This window comes from Nyctibius grandis, chromosome 3 (assembly GCF_013368605.1).
Source record: "Nyctibius grandis isolate bNycGra1 chromosome 3, bNycGra1.pri, whole genome shotgun sequence".
Taxonomy (NCBI): domain Eukaryota; kingdom Metazoa; phylum Chordata; class Aves; order Nyctibiiformes; family Nyctibiidae; genus Nyctibius; species Nyctibius grandis.
In genome coordinates this window covers 104,847,534-104,863,126 of record NC_090660.1, presented here as the reverse complement: position 1 = coordinate 104,863,126, position 15,593 = coordinate 104,847,534, and the positions used below count along the sequence as shown (strand labels likewise).

The window sequence follows — 15,593 nt, the reverse complement described above, 5'->3', positions numbered from 1 at the left end:
ATTTTCCCTGCCATGAGAAACATATGTTCAGGGAGGAGTCCGTGGCTCAGGCTTTTTCATATGAATTAGCAGTATGCAGCAAAGTATGACCTAGAAAATACTTGGACTCAGAATGGTAGAGCTGTTGTGAATTATCATCACAAAATAGTACTGCCATCTGATATTAAGATTCTTTTAGTAAGAAATTGCTAACATACTGGATGAAAAATCATTCAAAGAATAATTTCCAGTCCTATAAGCAGATCTGAAATCAAAGGCTACTGTATTTTTGCACTAGATCCAAAACCAAAACTGTAAGGAATACTGGGATTTCAATGCAGCATTTTCCTCAGCCCTTACCTGTCTTGTAACATTCAGAGGAGATGATTGGATTTCATTTTCTGTTCATGGCGGGTTTTTTAGTGAAGTATATATTAAAGGAGAAAGAGGGTGTTTGTGGACTGGAATAATGTAAAGATGTTATTTAAACTTTCTTTACTGGAGGAAGCGTAGGTTACTTAATCTGTGCACTACACGTTAAAGTCTCTTGGGAGTTCTGAATCTTAAGAAAAAGAAATCCTACACCTGTGTGGGTCATTTTTTTTTTTTAATATCCTTGTTGAAGCACAGTTTTTAGATCTTATGTCCCCGATTGCAGGGAAAGCAATTTGGTAGTCTTCACCTTCTTGTAAAATAAAACATAACTAAAGGCAAAATTTATATCATATATATGTTTTTGCTGTTACACATATCTTTCATCTAAAACTTCATTCTATTTTTAGGGGAAAAACAAAGTTAGGCGAGTGAAGACCATTTATGACTGTCAGGCAGATAATGATGATGAACTCACGTTCGTTGAAGGAGAAGTAATTATTGTAACCGGTGAAGAGGACCAAGAGTGGTGGGTATGTATCTTTTCCTTTTATAGCTCCACAGAACTCCTTTATGACTTTTAAAGGAAAGCCTCTTTTTCCAGATTTGGAGGGGTTTGTTGTTATTTTGGTTTGTGGGTGGTAGTTTTTTATTTTGTTGGGTTCGGGGAGTTTTTTCCTTGAGCTAACATCCAGCCCTTAAACTCGTATTAGAGAAGACCCCCTTTGTCTGGTAGGGTCTGTCGCTTCCTGGGAGTCTACTAGAACCACCCTGACTAGGTTTGGCTTTATTGCTGCTCATAACAACACGTACTTACATGTCACTCTCTGGAATGCACACTGGCCTTTCACTAAATGAAGAGGTGGTGATTGTTACTCCATTTAGCATACTGACACTCTTCATGAAAAATGAGATCTGTAATTATCTTCACCAGAAACGTTAAGTTATACCTACAGGGGTTGCTGGAAGTCTGAAAAACTCTTTGTAATTAGTGCTGTAAAGCTGATGGTTTTCCTCCTTAAATGAGAGGTAGTTAACATGTTCTTTCCCTTCTTCCCTCCCATGCCATTGGTTTGTATCATACTCCTCCCTACTCTGGACCACACATTGTTCTTTGGTTCTTGAGTGCTAACATCAGGTTTCCCTCAACCCCACTTGATGGCTCCAGCCCTCCCTTGACACTCTACTTCTTGCCTCTAAAGCCCTGCTACATCATACTTCCCTACTTAAGAATTATTACAGGCAAAAATGACAGATTTCATATTGATTAAAACAAATTGTTACCACACTGCTGCCTGTGATTTCCTCATCTAAGTGCAGCGCGACTTTGCTGTTTCGGTTCTAGCTACACGGTTTCCTCTCACTCATCATTTAAGCATGGAAGATTTTCGACTGAAAGGATGGTATCAAAAGCCCAGTGAAAAGCTGGTGTATTAACCATATCATCCAGCCTCTGATTATAGTTGCATTAGTTGCTAAATCTGCTTTGTGAAGTGGCTTTTTAAGATCCCTGGGTACATGCCTGACAAGTTCCATGAAGTGCTCCAGTCTGAGTGTTTCTGAGAAGGGAAACGAGGGCTGTTGACTCATGTACTTCAAAAATTGGGCTCTACAAGAGGAAATGACCAACCTGCATGTTTCCCCTTCCCATTTTGTTAGCGTGTGGAGGAGGAAGGAGGTGCACTATTATTCTGAAAGTAGTAAGCAGCACTATAGCAGGATGAGAAGAGGGTTATGTGGTCAGTCAAGGCTGCTACTCCAGTGCTATCAGTATGACAGTTGTTTATAATTATGCATTTTAAATATGTAAAGTTCATATAGAAGGTGCCTTTATTCTTTTTTTTTTTTTTTTAGAAGTTGCTTGGCTATTTCTTTATAAATTATTATTATGCAAAACATGCAAGAAGTTGAACATGAAGGATACTTAATCAGACGATACTGTGATTTGTTATGAACACTAGTGTGCACATAAATCATTAGGAATCATATTAATTCTCATTAGGAATCATACTAATTCAATGAGAAAATAGCTGGGCCTTTATCACTTTAGGTGAAGCATGCAGATTATCATAAGTAACTTCACACTGTAGCAGACATTTCCTTTAAGTGAGATGTTTAGGATGTGTTCAGTTAACTAAGATGAATGGTTTTCAGAGATGTGTATCTTGTTACTGAAAGTTAATCTATCAGACAGAAGAAAATCAGGCTTCTGCTCTGGTGAGATTCTTGAAATTCAGTGGTGGATGTAGGTTTCCAAATAAACTTGTAGTTTGTTCTCTTTAGATTTGGTTGGCTTAATTTGACTTGCTTATAATATGCTTGTACAGTTTTATTCTGTTCCTTTACACAAATTAAAATGTTAACGAAGGTCTGCTTTAAACTGTCCAAGAACTTGCAAAGGCTCTGTAGGATCCATGCACTTCTGCTGCTTTTGAACAACGTAAATGCAGTCGACAAACTCCATGTGTACACACATCTCTATATATGTATGTTTTTGTCCTGTCTTGCAGATTGGCCACATCGAAGGACAGCCAGAGAGGAAAGGGGTCTTTCCAGTGTCCTTTGTGCACATTCTGTCAGACTAGTAAAAACAAACAAAACAAATCCTAAACTTGAGCATTGCACATTCTTCATGCAAGACGGGCTTTTTAGCAAAAGCGAACGCTGCTGCCTCCCTGTAATCCTGTGCACAATTGTATATATAGCTGCTGTTACAAATTAAGAAATCATTTAAGTTTCACCTCATGAGGTTGAATTATATGTATTGTAAATATACTGTGTTATTCTGCCTTTGCCAGTATTATGGTAGCCTTGGAACCTGGCACGCCTTATTGGGTTCGTTGAAGCCATCCTGGGCATCTAGCACTTACATCTCTGTCTGTGCTGTTCAAAATATGTCTGAACTGCCAGCTTTCCCAACATAGGTGATCTCCGTCAGCCATGTAACTGTACAGAAATGACTGTTCCTAATCACTCGGTATTCTCAGTATACAATTAGCAGAAAGTTAGAATGAGTGAATGGTTTTGGACAATTTAAAAATCAGTCTGCAGTTTCTAAGTGTATGCAGTTTACAGCTATGAAACCCACTTCGGTATTTATTTAATATAGTGCTCAGTTAAGTGTAATCATGAAGACAAATATTCACTGACTTAACAGATAACAGTAACGTTTTACGGTGTGCATACAGCATTTCATGTTTATATTATGTGGACCTATGCCAAACTGTGATTGCAGTTCCCCTGTGATATTACCTCACTATAAAAAGTTACAAATTTATTTCATTCGAAAACTTATTTTAATGAAAATTAGTCCTGTTGTTCTTTAGTAGATATATGTGAAATTTGCTGGTTTCTTCCACTGAATTCTTAGTAACCAAGGACTTCTAGAAAATGTTAACTGTTGACATTATGCATGCATTTAGACGCTTACTTGAAACCTGCCTTTGTACAAGAGTAGTACTGTAGTCATATAGCTACATTTGAAGAAAAGAACATTTTAACTTAATTGCTATTCAGATTAATGTGAGCTTGCAACAGTATTTGTTTATAGCAAAATTGGCTCTTTGAAAAATGATTTGGGGGGCGGGTTTCCTCTGTCTTCAACCTTGCTAAAAGTTAGTTACCGAAAATAAAATTTCTTAAGTGGTGATACAAGGATAAATTTAAATTATTTTTAATTGCTCTAAAAAGTGGGAGTTCGGGTGACCTCTCGTGCATTTGATCAGGCTGTTACTTGTGATCTGAGTTCTATCATTATCAGGCTGGTTTTAGTAGAGTTCACTAAACTGTAACTGTCATAGTCTTAATTCAAAGCACCAAGTAACAGACATGCTGTTATAAGGCTAATTTCTAAGAAAATCTTTGGAAGGCTGCATTTAACCTGAGGTTTCTTGAAAGTTGATACAAAGCTGCATTGCCAGAAAACACTTCAATGTATTACTGGAAACTTTCATTTCCTATGTCACTTTCAACATTGTTTTTTAACTTTGGAGACATAATGAGGTTGTGTTTTTCCCATGGTTGTCTGTAGCAGGTTCCATGACTTTCATATGTAGTTTTGTATTACTTGCTTTAAATGTGATTTTGGCTTCAGTACCCAGTACTGCTATTTCAAAGCCGATTGTCTTGGCTGCATGGAAAGATTTTCATTTCATAAAAGCACATCTCAGACTTTCTGAGGGCTTTCATTTTTAATTCAGTTTTACAAGACTGTAGTCAGTGAATATTTAATTCTGTTTGTGGTTAATATAGAAACAAATACCAGTCTAAACCCCACATGGAAAAAATGCAAAACATTTATCAACTGTTAATGGTTTTATCATTTATAACAAAAGTCTATTAAAAAAAAAAATGCAATGAGTGAGCAAGCCCGCTGACATTTAATCTTCAGTATTACCAGCTCCAGTATTTCAGACTTTATTCTTTTTTTTTATGGAAAGGAAGTCAGGATTAGCATTTATTTAGCATTCCATTTTATCCATTACTACAATGTTTTAAGTTGCATTAAAGAACAAAACCTATTCACTTTTGTGGTCAATTGTATTTTTAAGTGATCTTGAAATAAACTGATAAAAGCAAATCATATAAAGAAAACCTAGGCATGTAAAATTATGTAGAGTCAAATGTCTATTCTTTTCTACGCTCTTTAAAATAGTATACATATGCATTTTATAAAATTAAATGAGTTCCATCAGGAACGATAGTTCTGTTTATTCTGGCTTATTGTGGGTCATAAGAAATCTGAAAATGTATGATATTGATTAAGTACAGTGTTATATTTGAACTCAATGAGCCACTGTCTGCAATTTTGTACATGACATAGTATTTGGAAAGTCGAAATCTTTATGGAAAATTAGCTGATAAGGGGTTGGGGGGAGGGGCAGGGGAAGGTGCCCCCAGAGGGGGAAGTACGCTCTGCAGATGATGTCTTATTTACTGTTGAACAACAGTTGCTATTTATTTTTTTATTGCATAGTACATCAACGTGTACAGAAATCATATCTGGTCATGCCACTAGTTAAAATCTTGACTTCTCATTGAATGTTAAGGTAAAACATCAGTACACATGTCTATTCACATGTATTTAATGTGACAGTTTTTGAGTACTGTATGTGTTAATTTCTACTTTTTTAATATTTAAAATTGCTTTTAAATAAATGTATTCAGTTGATCCCAGATACCTGAACAAGGCCCTTTTGTCAACTGGAATATCTTCTAGGGAGAAAGTCTGGATTTGAAACAGGTAGAACTAAAACACTTGAAATGTTTTCTCTTGAATATAAAGCACCCCTGATATAATGCAATTAAATGTGTATCTCCTTAACAGCTGTTAAATATGGATGCAATTGCCTTTCTCTGGAAAACTACTTACTAAAGTTAGCATCAAAACACTTATTTTGTCCATGAGTTTCGATTGCGTTCTCTCTGGCTTCAGCAGGCTCTAGGGAAAGCCAGCCCACTGTGACTTGTTTTCTACAGGTGACCCTTTGGGTTGAAAAGAACCGCTCAGCGTGGCCCTCTGCCCCGCGTACGGCCTTCCTCTGTCTGTGGGCAGGATTACCAAACCTCACAGCTGCTCTCAAACTGACTCGAGCAGTACTAACCTCTCCTGGATGGAGCGACTTTATTGCTTAGAATTTCAATTCTGACCCAGCTTGCAGAGATTATTTTTCCCCTCCCTGACTCGGTTCTTGGACGTTTCTCATTTAAGACTTGTTCCCGTCAAAACTGCTCCAAAAAGAACAAGTCACTTGAAATTGCTAGAAAGCCATGAAAACGTCCTTTAGCCAGAGGAAAAGTTGGAGCGTGGAGTTATCAGATCTGGTTTGTATCAAAAATAGTAACTGCAACAGCACAGGGCTCAGGAGACAGCTGTGATAGGATAGCTTCTCAAACGCTGGATTGTAGCACAGGCAGAGCCTGGGTTCATCACAGAATATTCTGCTTGGTTAGTTTTGGGCTTTTAAGTTTACATAGGCTAAACATAGGGGTTGGGGGGTGTGTGAAATATGGACAGGGGCAGGGGAAGCAGTCTGGTTAAATATTCTGTTCTTGCTCAGTTTCTACCTTGTCACGATATTTCAGATAACAGCATTCAGAGATCCATTGATTCCAATATGCTCCGTTGTTCTCTGTCCTACTTGTACTACTTGTTCTTCAGTGACATGTATTGATTCCCTTTTGCAACTCGAAATTGAGGTGGATATCTCATACACCATTTGGAGCAGAAGAGACCAAGACAAACGCATGCCCAGAGAACTCCCTTGTTGTTCAAAGTTTCAGCCTGCTTACCCTTTTGCTGGCAAACTTCAAGCTCATAGTTGAACAGAGGCCGATTGGTAATCAAAACCAGTGAAAGTGGTGCAAATCTTAAATGCCAATCAGTGACACTCAGAAATAGCTCCCACCTGCCCAACAAAACCCCAAATACTCCAACGCTGTACTTGTTGTCAGATGCCTCCCCCTTCCCCAGACTCTGTAGTTCTGTGTGACAGTTCACCTGAGCATCAACAAAAACCAACTTTTCGTTGTTCATAGTTTCATGCCATTCACACCCTAGACCAGTAACCCTCCTATGCCATGAAACCAGAATATGAGACGAGGAGCAAATGTCCCTAAGTAAATAAAGTTCAGCTTCAGACTTAAATTCTTACAGAGAACTTAGTCTTGAGTTTAAGGCTGTTGGGGCTGCTTTTATGAAGCACTTCAGCCCTTCTAAAACACAGCTGGAGACTTTTCAGATGGATACTGAATGCACACAGGACTGTAAGATGTTTTCATCTATATAGCTGCAAGCCAAAAATTTTCTTATCTAATACAAGCTAACTATTTCAAGTTGTCTTAATGATACTTTTAGGGCTACACATAACATGATTTACAGCTCAGTCATCTGCTGAAAGACTGCTCGAGTTTCTTCTTGAGATAAGCTAAGTGCTGTTTGTCAACTTGTACTTAAGCTTACACCCCCCCTGTGCTGCAGGGTGCACAAAACCTGCAAGTCTTGACTAGTTCTGGTCAGCTGCTGTTCGAGTAACACTAAAAACGATAGTGTGTCAGAGTACAGGCTTTGCCTTGTTCCTCTGTGAATTACAGAACAGATCCTCCTGTCTGCAGTGGGGCGGATGTCTGCTCTGGTCTCTTCTTATAATAGCAGGGGCAGCGGCCAAACAATTTGTGACAGCTGTCACATCTGCTAACTGTGTCAGGGTGGAGGAGAAGCAGCTCATCAGTTGTTTGCTGTTACCACCTGAAGAATGTTTTCAATGCGCTTTAAGCTTACCTGGAACTTTGTAAATTCCAGTGTTAATGCTACTCTGCAGTTCCTACCAGTTTGGTCTTGGTTCTTGCAGTGTCTGATCAGAAACATCCCCTCCCCTTGTGCTTATTGCTTTTCACTGAAAGGCAGTGTGGGACTAGGTCCGTTCCCCCATGGAAATTTTTCCCCAAGGCTTGAAGATGTTTCTTGTGCTTCAGTTACGACCAGAAATTTAGAAATCTGATTTCCTCTCACAGTCGTATTGTGTAGATGAATCATCCTGGAACACTCAAACTAGACTGCTCTAGAATAGCTGTGCTGGAGGTTGTTTCATTGTATTTATCTTTGTTCAGTTCAAAGCAATAGCATTAGGCTTGGTATTTTGGTAACTAATTAATTTCCTCAGTCTCTTCTCCAGGGAATCTACAGGAAGAATTTACTACAGCTGCCTGCAAACTCCCAAGAGTAAGGAGTAGTGTGCACTACCTGAAGTCTGAAGCTGTTCTCAAAAGTAGTTTATTAAAGTAATGTTTTTCATCTCTCCCTGCTCCCACATCCCTGCTATGGTTGTGTGTATCATCATGCCTCTGAGCTGGAGTTCTTCATGTTTCAATAAAAATCAAAAACTTACTTATGGAAAAGGATTGAAACGTGCTCCTGAACTTCAGGCTGAAGAAAGACAAGCCAGCTCGTGAGCTGAACGCGCACAGAAGAGGACAGTGTCTGTTTGTTGGTTGAGCAGGGGGTTTTGCGGTGGTTTTCTGTTGCAGCCTGCAGACTTCCTTAGTGACCTGGTGACACCAGAGCCACATACTGCTTCAAAGACGCCTCAAAGACAAAAAGCAGGCATTTTTTCAAATTAGTAAAGATTATACTGCCTATAATCACCTGTCCCTACTGCAGGCCATCCCGTCCATGGCTCTGGACCTACATACCCTACACACATGTCCTAGCCTTCCCTGTATTCACTGTAGATTTTCAATTCAGAGCTGTAGCTCTACTTTAGTAACTAGGCAGGAAAGCAAGAGCCGCAGGTAGCTGAGCAGTAAGTGAACTGCAGCCAGCCACATGCCCTCATTTCAGGTGAGACTTTTTATTGTGTGGAAACCCATCCAGGAGCTGGGAAAAAAAGCCTTGTGGAGCAACTCCAGGACCATTGCAGTAGTTCTGACCTCTGTGGATAGAAGCATGGGGATGAAGGGCAGATGTGTGATCCAGGATCTTCCTCAGTCTCTATCCTCCCTATAGGACCGGGGCCAACCTCTGTAGAAACAGGAAAACAAATGCTGAACCTGCCTCTATAGTGTGTGTGGAGCCACTGGCCTGCTTACAAGGGAAGTTTGTTAGCTTGGACATGTGGAGAGCAAGGAACATTGAGCTTCATGTGAAGTGAACTTACACTGAGTAAGTGCTGGAAGATGGGGACTTCTGAGTCTTCTGCAGAGTGTAAGAACAAATCTGAACTCTACATGTGCTACAAGGCGGAGGTGTGAGAAGAGCAGGGGATGGGGCCAACACAAACCACAACTCGGACACCTTTGAAAGAGTATGAACGACTCCATCATTGATGTGAAGTTCAATCACAAGGAGTCAGCAGCCCTCCTGTGAGCATTGCCTATAGGTGGGCCATATAATCACCTCAGAGCTCAAGGTAAGGCAGCGATTCAAGTGATATGAAGAAGTGAAGGTCCCTTATCCAGGAGAAGCAGCAAGATCTTAGCAAACAATAATGGGGGAGGGAGGGCAGTGGGGCAGTCAGACCATCTGGTCAGCTCCACACAAGTAGCTGCTGTAGTAGCTGGACCCTGTGAAGGAGCAGAAGGCACCAGATGTGCAGGCTGGGTCTGTGCCCAAGATCCAGGGAGCAGCAGCATTTGACTGTAAGCAATGAGGTGCTGCTACCCTGCCAGACCAGTCCCTGGCAGCAGCCCCACGCAGGGCCCAGGTCCACCTTAGACGCGGTTCTGGCACCCTCACTACCTCCTTGGAGCAGGTCTGGAATGGTTACCTTATTTAGGGATGGATTTTGCTCAGGATCATCCTTTAACTCAGCACCTGTGTTCCCGCCAGGTCTGTCTGAGTGAGATGCTGCTGGGTCCAGCAGAAAAGCTCCTTCTGTTCCCCCTTCCCTGCCAGGATGCAGAGAAAGTTTAGACAAAAAAAGAAAATACTAAATTTCATGGTGAAAAAACCCTCTCTACTTCAAAACCCTTGAGAGCAGGATTTTGTTCCTCTCACTTGCCCAAGGCAGTGTTCTGCCTAAGTGTTTTTCATGCAAAATACAGCCCCTGGTAGTATTTATTTAGGCTGGGGTTTCCCGGGGGTTGTTGCCTCCCTCTCTGTATAGCAGGTGCCTGGTCTGCCCATGATCCATAGCTTTAGCTGCTCGCCTGGTGGAATATAACACAAGGCACTGAGTGTAGTGTCTCTGCGTAAGGGTTCCATTACCTATGTGACTTCTCAGTGCCCTGGCCTCACTGCTGCCCCTGTCTCCATCTGCTTTGGGCCGAAGACAGGACTTGTAGCTGTTGTGGCCATCGCAGTGAGACCTGTGCCATGGGGTGGGGGCTCTGGGGCTGCAGAGTGAGCTGAAGCATCACAGCCCCTGCCAGCAACTGACAGTAAAGCTGGGCAGCAAAATGCCATTTAGAGAAATTACCTTGAAATGTGTTACCTTCATCTAATCCCCGTCCCTTCCTGAAAGGGATTGATGGTGGAGGAGAACAACAGCAGCTGTTGCTGGAGGGAGAGCTTCCTCGTGGGCAGACAGCGATGGGGAGCCCATGTCCTGGGGGGCTTCTCGCTCCTCCTGTGACCAAAATGCCATCAATCGTCAACACGAGATGGAGGAGAAACTGAGCAAGGCGCCTCAGGGCTGTCACAGCTGCTCTGGTATCTGAGCGCAGCTTGAGAGATGGAAGGAGCTGTTGGGATTTGAAAGAAAAATTCAGCTTTGATGAGTTTTTTCTTTAGTTTGGGAGGATCAGTCTTAAAAGGCAACATCTCACTGCAGTGGTTCAGCTGCCAGGCTGATAACCAGGTTCTGACTATAGCAGGGACCAACACCAATTTGGAGCTGCCAAAAGCCCTGTCCCCACAACTGTCCCCTGTGGTGCCCTTTCCCAGGTGCCAGCCTGCGGCCCCAGCCTCCTGTCTGGGCCCGGACAGTGCTCCAGCAGCGTCTGCAGACAGAAGGCTGTCGTAAATGGTTGGTTTTGGTGCACACACATTTAAGGTTTGCAAGGCATTCCTGCACGTCGCTGGTGCCTTCCTATTTCTGCAAAGCCTCACTCACGCTCTGCTTTGTCGCATGCTTGCCCAGATCAGCCTGTCAGAAAGGCAATTGTAGGGTCCTGCACCTCGTGAGGAATAACCCCATGCACGAGTACAGGTTGGGGGTTGACCTGCTGGAAAGCAGCTCTGTGGAGAAAGACCTGGGAGTTCTAGTGGACAAGTTCACCATGAGCCAAAAATGTGCTCTTGTGGCCAGGAAGGCCAATGGTATCCTGGGGTGCATTAGGAAGAGCGTGGCCAGCAGGTCAAGGGACGTTATCCTGCCCCTCTACACAGCCCTGGTGAGGCCACACCTGGAGTACTGTGTGCAGTTCTGGGCCCACCAGTTCAAGAAAGACAAGGAACTACTGGAGGGAGTCCAGCGGAGGTCTACAAAGATCATTAGAGGACTGGAGCATCTCCCTTATGAGGAGAGGCTGCGGGTCTGTTTAGTCTGGAGAAGAGAAGACTGAGGGGGGATCTTATCAATACTTACAAATACCTTAGGGGCAGGTGTCAAGAGGATGGGGCTAGACTCTTCTCAGTGGTGCCCAGCGACAGGACAAGGGGCAATGGGCACAGACTGAAACATGGGAAGTTCCACCTCAATATGAGGAAAAACTTCTTTACTGTGAGGGTGACAGAGCACTGGAACAGGCTGCCCAGGGAGGGTGTGGAGTCTCCTTCTCTGGAGATATTAAAGACCCGCCTGGACACGACCCTGTGCAACGTGCTCTAGGGGAACCTGCTTTGGCAGGGGGTTGGACTAGACGATCTCCGGAGGTCCCTTCCAACCCAGCCCTTCTGTGATTCCGTCTGCCCGAGGCTGCCCTGGTGCGAAGGACACGGACATCGCTGGCTCCTCAGGGCGGGTCCCTCCTCACCCCCTGGGACGCGGCCACGGACCCCCCGCACCCGGGTGGGGGCTGCGGCGGACGGCTCTGACCCACCCCCAGCCAGGGACACACGCAGAGGGCAGGGGCACCCCACCCCAGCGGGGCTGCACGGGGTGAAGCCGCTGCTCCCCGCGGCGGGTGGGGGAAACACCGGGGATCGGGGCCGGGCGCGGCGAAGGTGCCGGGGCCGCCTCTCCCTCCCCCCGCACCGCTTCTTTTTATAGCGATACGGCACCGCGCCCGCCGCCGGCAGCCAACCTGCGGCCGTGACGCCGCCGCCGCCCGGCAACCCGGCAGGCCAGGCCGAGCCCCGCGGGCCGCCCCGCCGCCCAGGTAGGCTGCCCGCGCCCCCCGCCGCGGGCGGAGCGGGGCGGGGAGCGGAGGTGCGCGGCGCGGCGGGAACGGGGCGGTGGCGGCTGCTGGCGGGCGCCCCCCCTGCCTCGGCGGCTGAGGGGAGCCGGCGGTGGGCGCCTGAGGGGAGCGGGGCATCGCCTGAGGGGAACCGGCGGTGGGCGCCTGAGGGGAGCGGGGAGGAGCGTGAGGGGAGGGGGCCGGGGGGGAGCCGGGGTAAGGCTCGCCCCCGCCTCGCTGCCCCCCAGGGCGGGAAGGCGCAGCCCCGCGGGGCCGGCGGAGGGTGCTCGCCGGCCGCCCGGGGCAGCCCTGCCCCTTCCCTCTGGCCGCGGGCAGATCCAGCGTCGGCAGCGAGGGCAACCGAGGGGAACCCCGCGCCGAGCCCTGTGTCGGCCTCAAAGCCGGAGCCGCCGCCTCAGTTTCCCTCAGTGCACGGGGGCTGCGAGGCCGCCCGAGTCAGCAAGTGCGGAGGGAGCCTGTGAGGGGTGACAGGCTGGGGACAGGAGATCCTCTGTGCCCTGGGACCGGAGGACGGAGGTGACAGATCCAGTGAGCGGTGTAACATCGCTCGTTCCAACCAACACGATCTCCAGTAACTGCCAGGTTGAAACGAGCAGCACTAGGCTGGAGCGGTCGGCTTCAGAGGAAGACACAGTTTGGTACTGCGTCCTGTGCTGCCTATGGCCGTCGTGGGCTGGGAGCAGCGGTGACAATGTTAGCTGGCTGCTGCTTGCACTGAGCGGGGTGCGTTGCATTTGACTCTCCCCCGATGCTCAGACAGGTGCCAGGCTGGAGACGTTTCAGTTGTCATCGTTCATGCAAATCTTGCACCTGCTACTGACTAAACATCTAAAAGTTCAGCCCAGCAGCCAGAAATGCACTGGACTGGCTGGCGGAGGCGAGCACTTCTGCTTTGGGGATCTGGTACTTCCTCGTCCGGGCAAGGATAGTGGTGTGGTTGTGATCATGACTGTGTGTGAAAACTACCCCTCTCTTAAGCAAGTTGTAGCGTTTCAAAAGGATTAGTGGTGAAATAGCGAGCAAAGAGAGAGGAAATAGCACAGAGCAACCCCTAAACCATGAAGATTAACTGGCTGTATGGTTTACAGTGGCGTAACCCTTTTGTCATTTAAAAATGAACTCTTATCTCTAATAATAATTCTTTAATATACATGATCCAGAAAGCCAGGAGGAGTGTAGCTTTTATTGGGTGTTTGTTAGGTGTGTGACTAAAACAGGAGAGAGGTCCTTTTTGTCATTCGAACAAAGCAAACCCCACATCTGCACCCCGAACCGAGAATTGTTTTGAAGAGATGTGGGATTTCGTCGGAAGTGCAACGTCATCTGTTTCAGTGCTTGACTGAAACCAAGCCTGGTGTCAGGCTGCCGCCTCGTTAGTGCCAAGGATGCCAGTACTGTTGAGGATGCCAGTACTGCTGCTGTGGGGAGGGGGGAAGCATTTGGGGTGCCTATGTGAGCTCTGAGGGACCCTACCGGGTGCACACAGGCGTCCTGCGTCGTTTTGGTGCTCAACCCTGCATGGCAGAGCTGCTCGGGGTTATCTTGCCTTAGTGAGAGGCAGCACTTCGCTGCATGGCTCCTGCTGCGTTCCCTGCTCAGCGGGGACCGGGAGCCTGTGTCTGTCAGGGCAGCAGGATGCTTTCAAGCTGCTGTTGCAGGCGGCAGTTCCTACCTGCTGCTCTGCTCCTGCTCGCCTCTAGCACTGATCAGACCGAGAGCCCTCGTTAGCGTGTTTTCCAACAGTTGTCACCACTTGCTTTCCCAGGGCATACCAGAGGCCGGTGGTGCGGTTTCCTCCATGGCTCAGCAGAAGCACCCTCGGCACGATGGAGTTTCTGAGCAGGTCTGAGGCAGTGCTCTGCACGGAGCCTGGGAAGCGCTCAGGATCCAGCAGGAACAGTCATACCAAAGGACTTTTAAAAACATTTCCAATAAAATCTAGAGCATCCATTTCTCTAACTGAGATCGATAGTTCAGAGTGCTCAGCAAGGAGCACGTGTGATGGATTTTCCATAATCTGCACAGCACAGCTCAGGCTCGAGGAAAAAAATAATTAGGCCTCATTCTGTGCCTCTAAATGTGAGTGTACCCAGTAAGAGCAGCAGAAGCAGCTGATGTGCTGAGGGTAGTTAAAAGCTTAATGCCGCCTCCAGAGTGTGGGACGGCACAGCCCCTCTTAACTGCTATTTCTTTTTACTCAAAGGTATCAGAGGATAAATTGCAGCCGACGAGAATAAAGACTGATGTTTGAGATACTTCCTGTGCTTGTTGGAGAAGAACAAGGCCATAAGTATTTTGAAAGTAAAAGCTTATTTCCTGTGAAAAACTTTTGCTGAAGTAAAGAGCGAGATTGTTTTAGGGCTGGAGACACAGCTGCGGCGATTCAGGCCAGCCATGCTGGCACCTGGATGGGGCTGTCCGGGTTGGTGTGAGGCAGAGGGGAGGGCACCAAGCATTGGCCTGCCTAAACTTGTAAATGGGGAACAGGCACAGCATCATGTGCTCTTCTTGCTTCACTGGGAACAGGAAGAGAGGCTGTGGCCTCTGCCTGCAAACAGCCTCCAGAACTTGGTTAGAGACTACAGGTTGGTTCATCTGCAGGTATAAACTGGTCTGCTCTAGCTGACTAAATACATGCTCCAGAGGATCAGCTGAGAGCCACTGTGGGTCTCTTGGCCACCTGAGCAAAGTAGATGCAGGTGTGTGACCCCACCATGTGTATCAGGGATGCTTCTGGAAGCTGAAGGTCATTCCTGCAGCACTCTCTCAACCCCGACTTACAAAGGCTTGTCTCTGAGGTTAGTTCAGTCCAAGACCTAGCTTCCTAATCATCTGGTTTAGGTTTTCCTTTAGTGCTTACCATGGCTGTGAGCTCGCTTATCTGCTGAATCACTGCCCTCACGCAGACCTGCAGGGTTCCACCAGGAGCTGGGTCAGGCTCCCTGGCTCCCAGGCGCTGTCTTTCCGCTCCAGCAGCACGGCTCTGCAGGAGGAGGCGGCCAGGACTGCTGGGAGCAGAGCGCAGCGCTGGCACTGGGCTGGAATACTGTTGTTGGAGCAGGGATTTCCAATCTGCAGCCAGGCTGTATCTCGCAGTGGGTAGAAAGCACTTCGCACGGTGTCTGCAGTTACTCAGCTGTTGGAAACCTTTGTTCTGCGCTGCTCTGTGTGGAGCTTGATATAGCTTGGATTTTCTTTTGATGCCTGACTTCTATTACTGTCCTTGCTGAGTATATTTTAAAACTCTTTCCCCCAGTGTTTTTTTTTTTTGTTGGTTTTTTGAATACTGCACACATGAATTTATTCCCTTAAGATCTTTCTACGCCAGAGACGCCCAGACTGAGTGTATGTGTGACCTTGTGGTATTAGGTGGGATAAGTCTAATAGGTAGCTTTGGTTTCTATTCCCAGCATTTTTCACATTGTGCAAACTGCTTTTCTATCATC

The 15,593-nt window shown here is 46.2% G+C and overlaps 1 protein-coding gene across 3 annotated transcripts in view; it reads left to right on the top strand.

Moving 5' to 3' along the window:
- The window catches only part of ASAP1 (ArfGAP with SH3 domain, ankyrin repeat and PH domain 1), a 167,089-nt gene extending 161,885 nt beyond the window's left edge, over positions 1 to 5,204 (top strand). For all 3 annotated transcript variants that reach the window (XM_068396076.1, XM_068396078.1, XM_068396077.1), the window contains 2 exons: positions 762 to 884; positions 2,862 to 5,204. In XM_068396076.1, the coding sequence (XP_068252177.1) occupies positions 762 to 884; positions 2,862 to 2,936 (198 nt within the window). In that variant the 3' untranslated portion in view covers positions 2,937 to 5,204. The remainder of the gene's footprint in view (positions 1 to 761; positions 885 to 2,861) is intronic.
- The last annotated feature ends 10,389 nt before the right edge of the window (positions 5,205 to 15,593 follow it).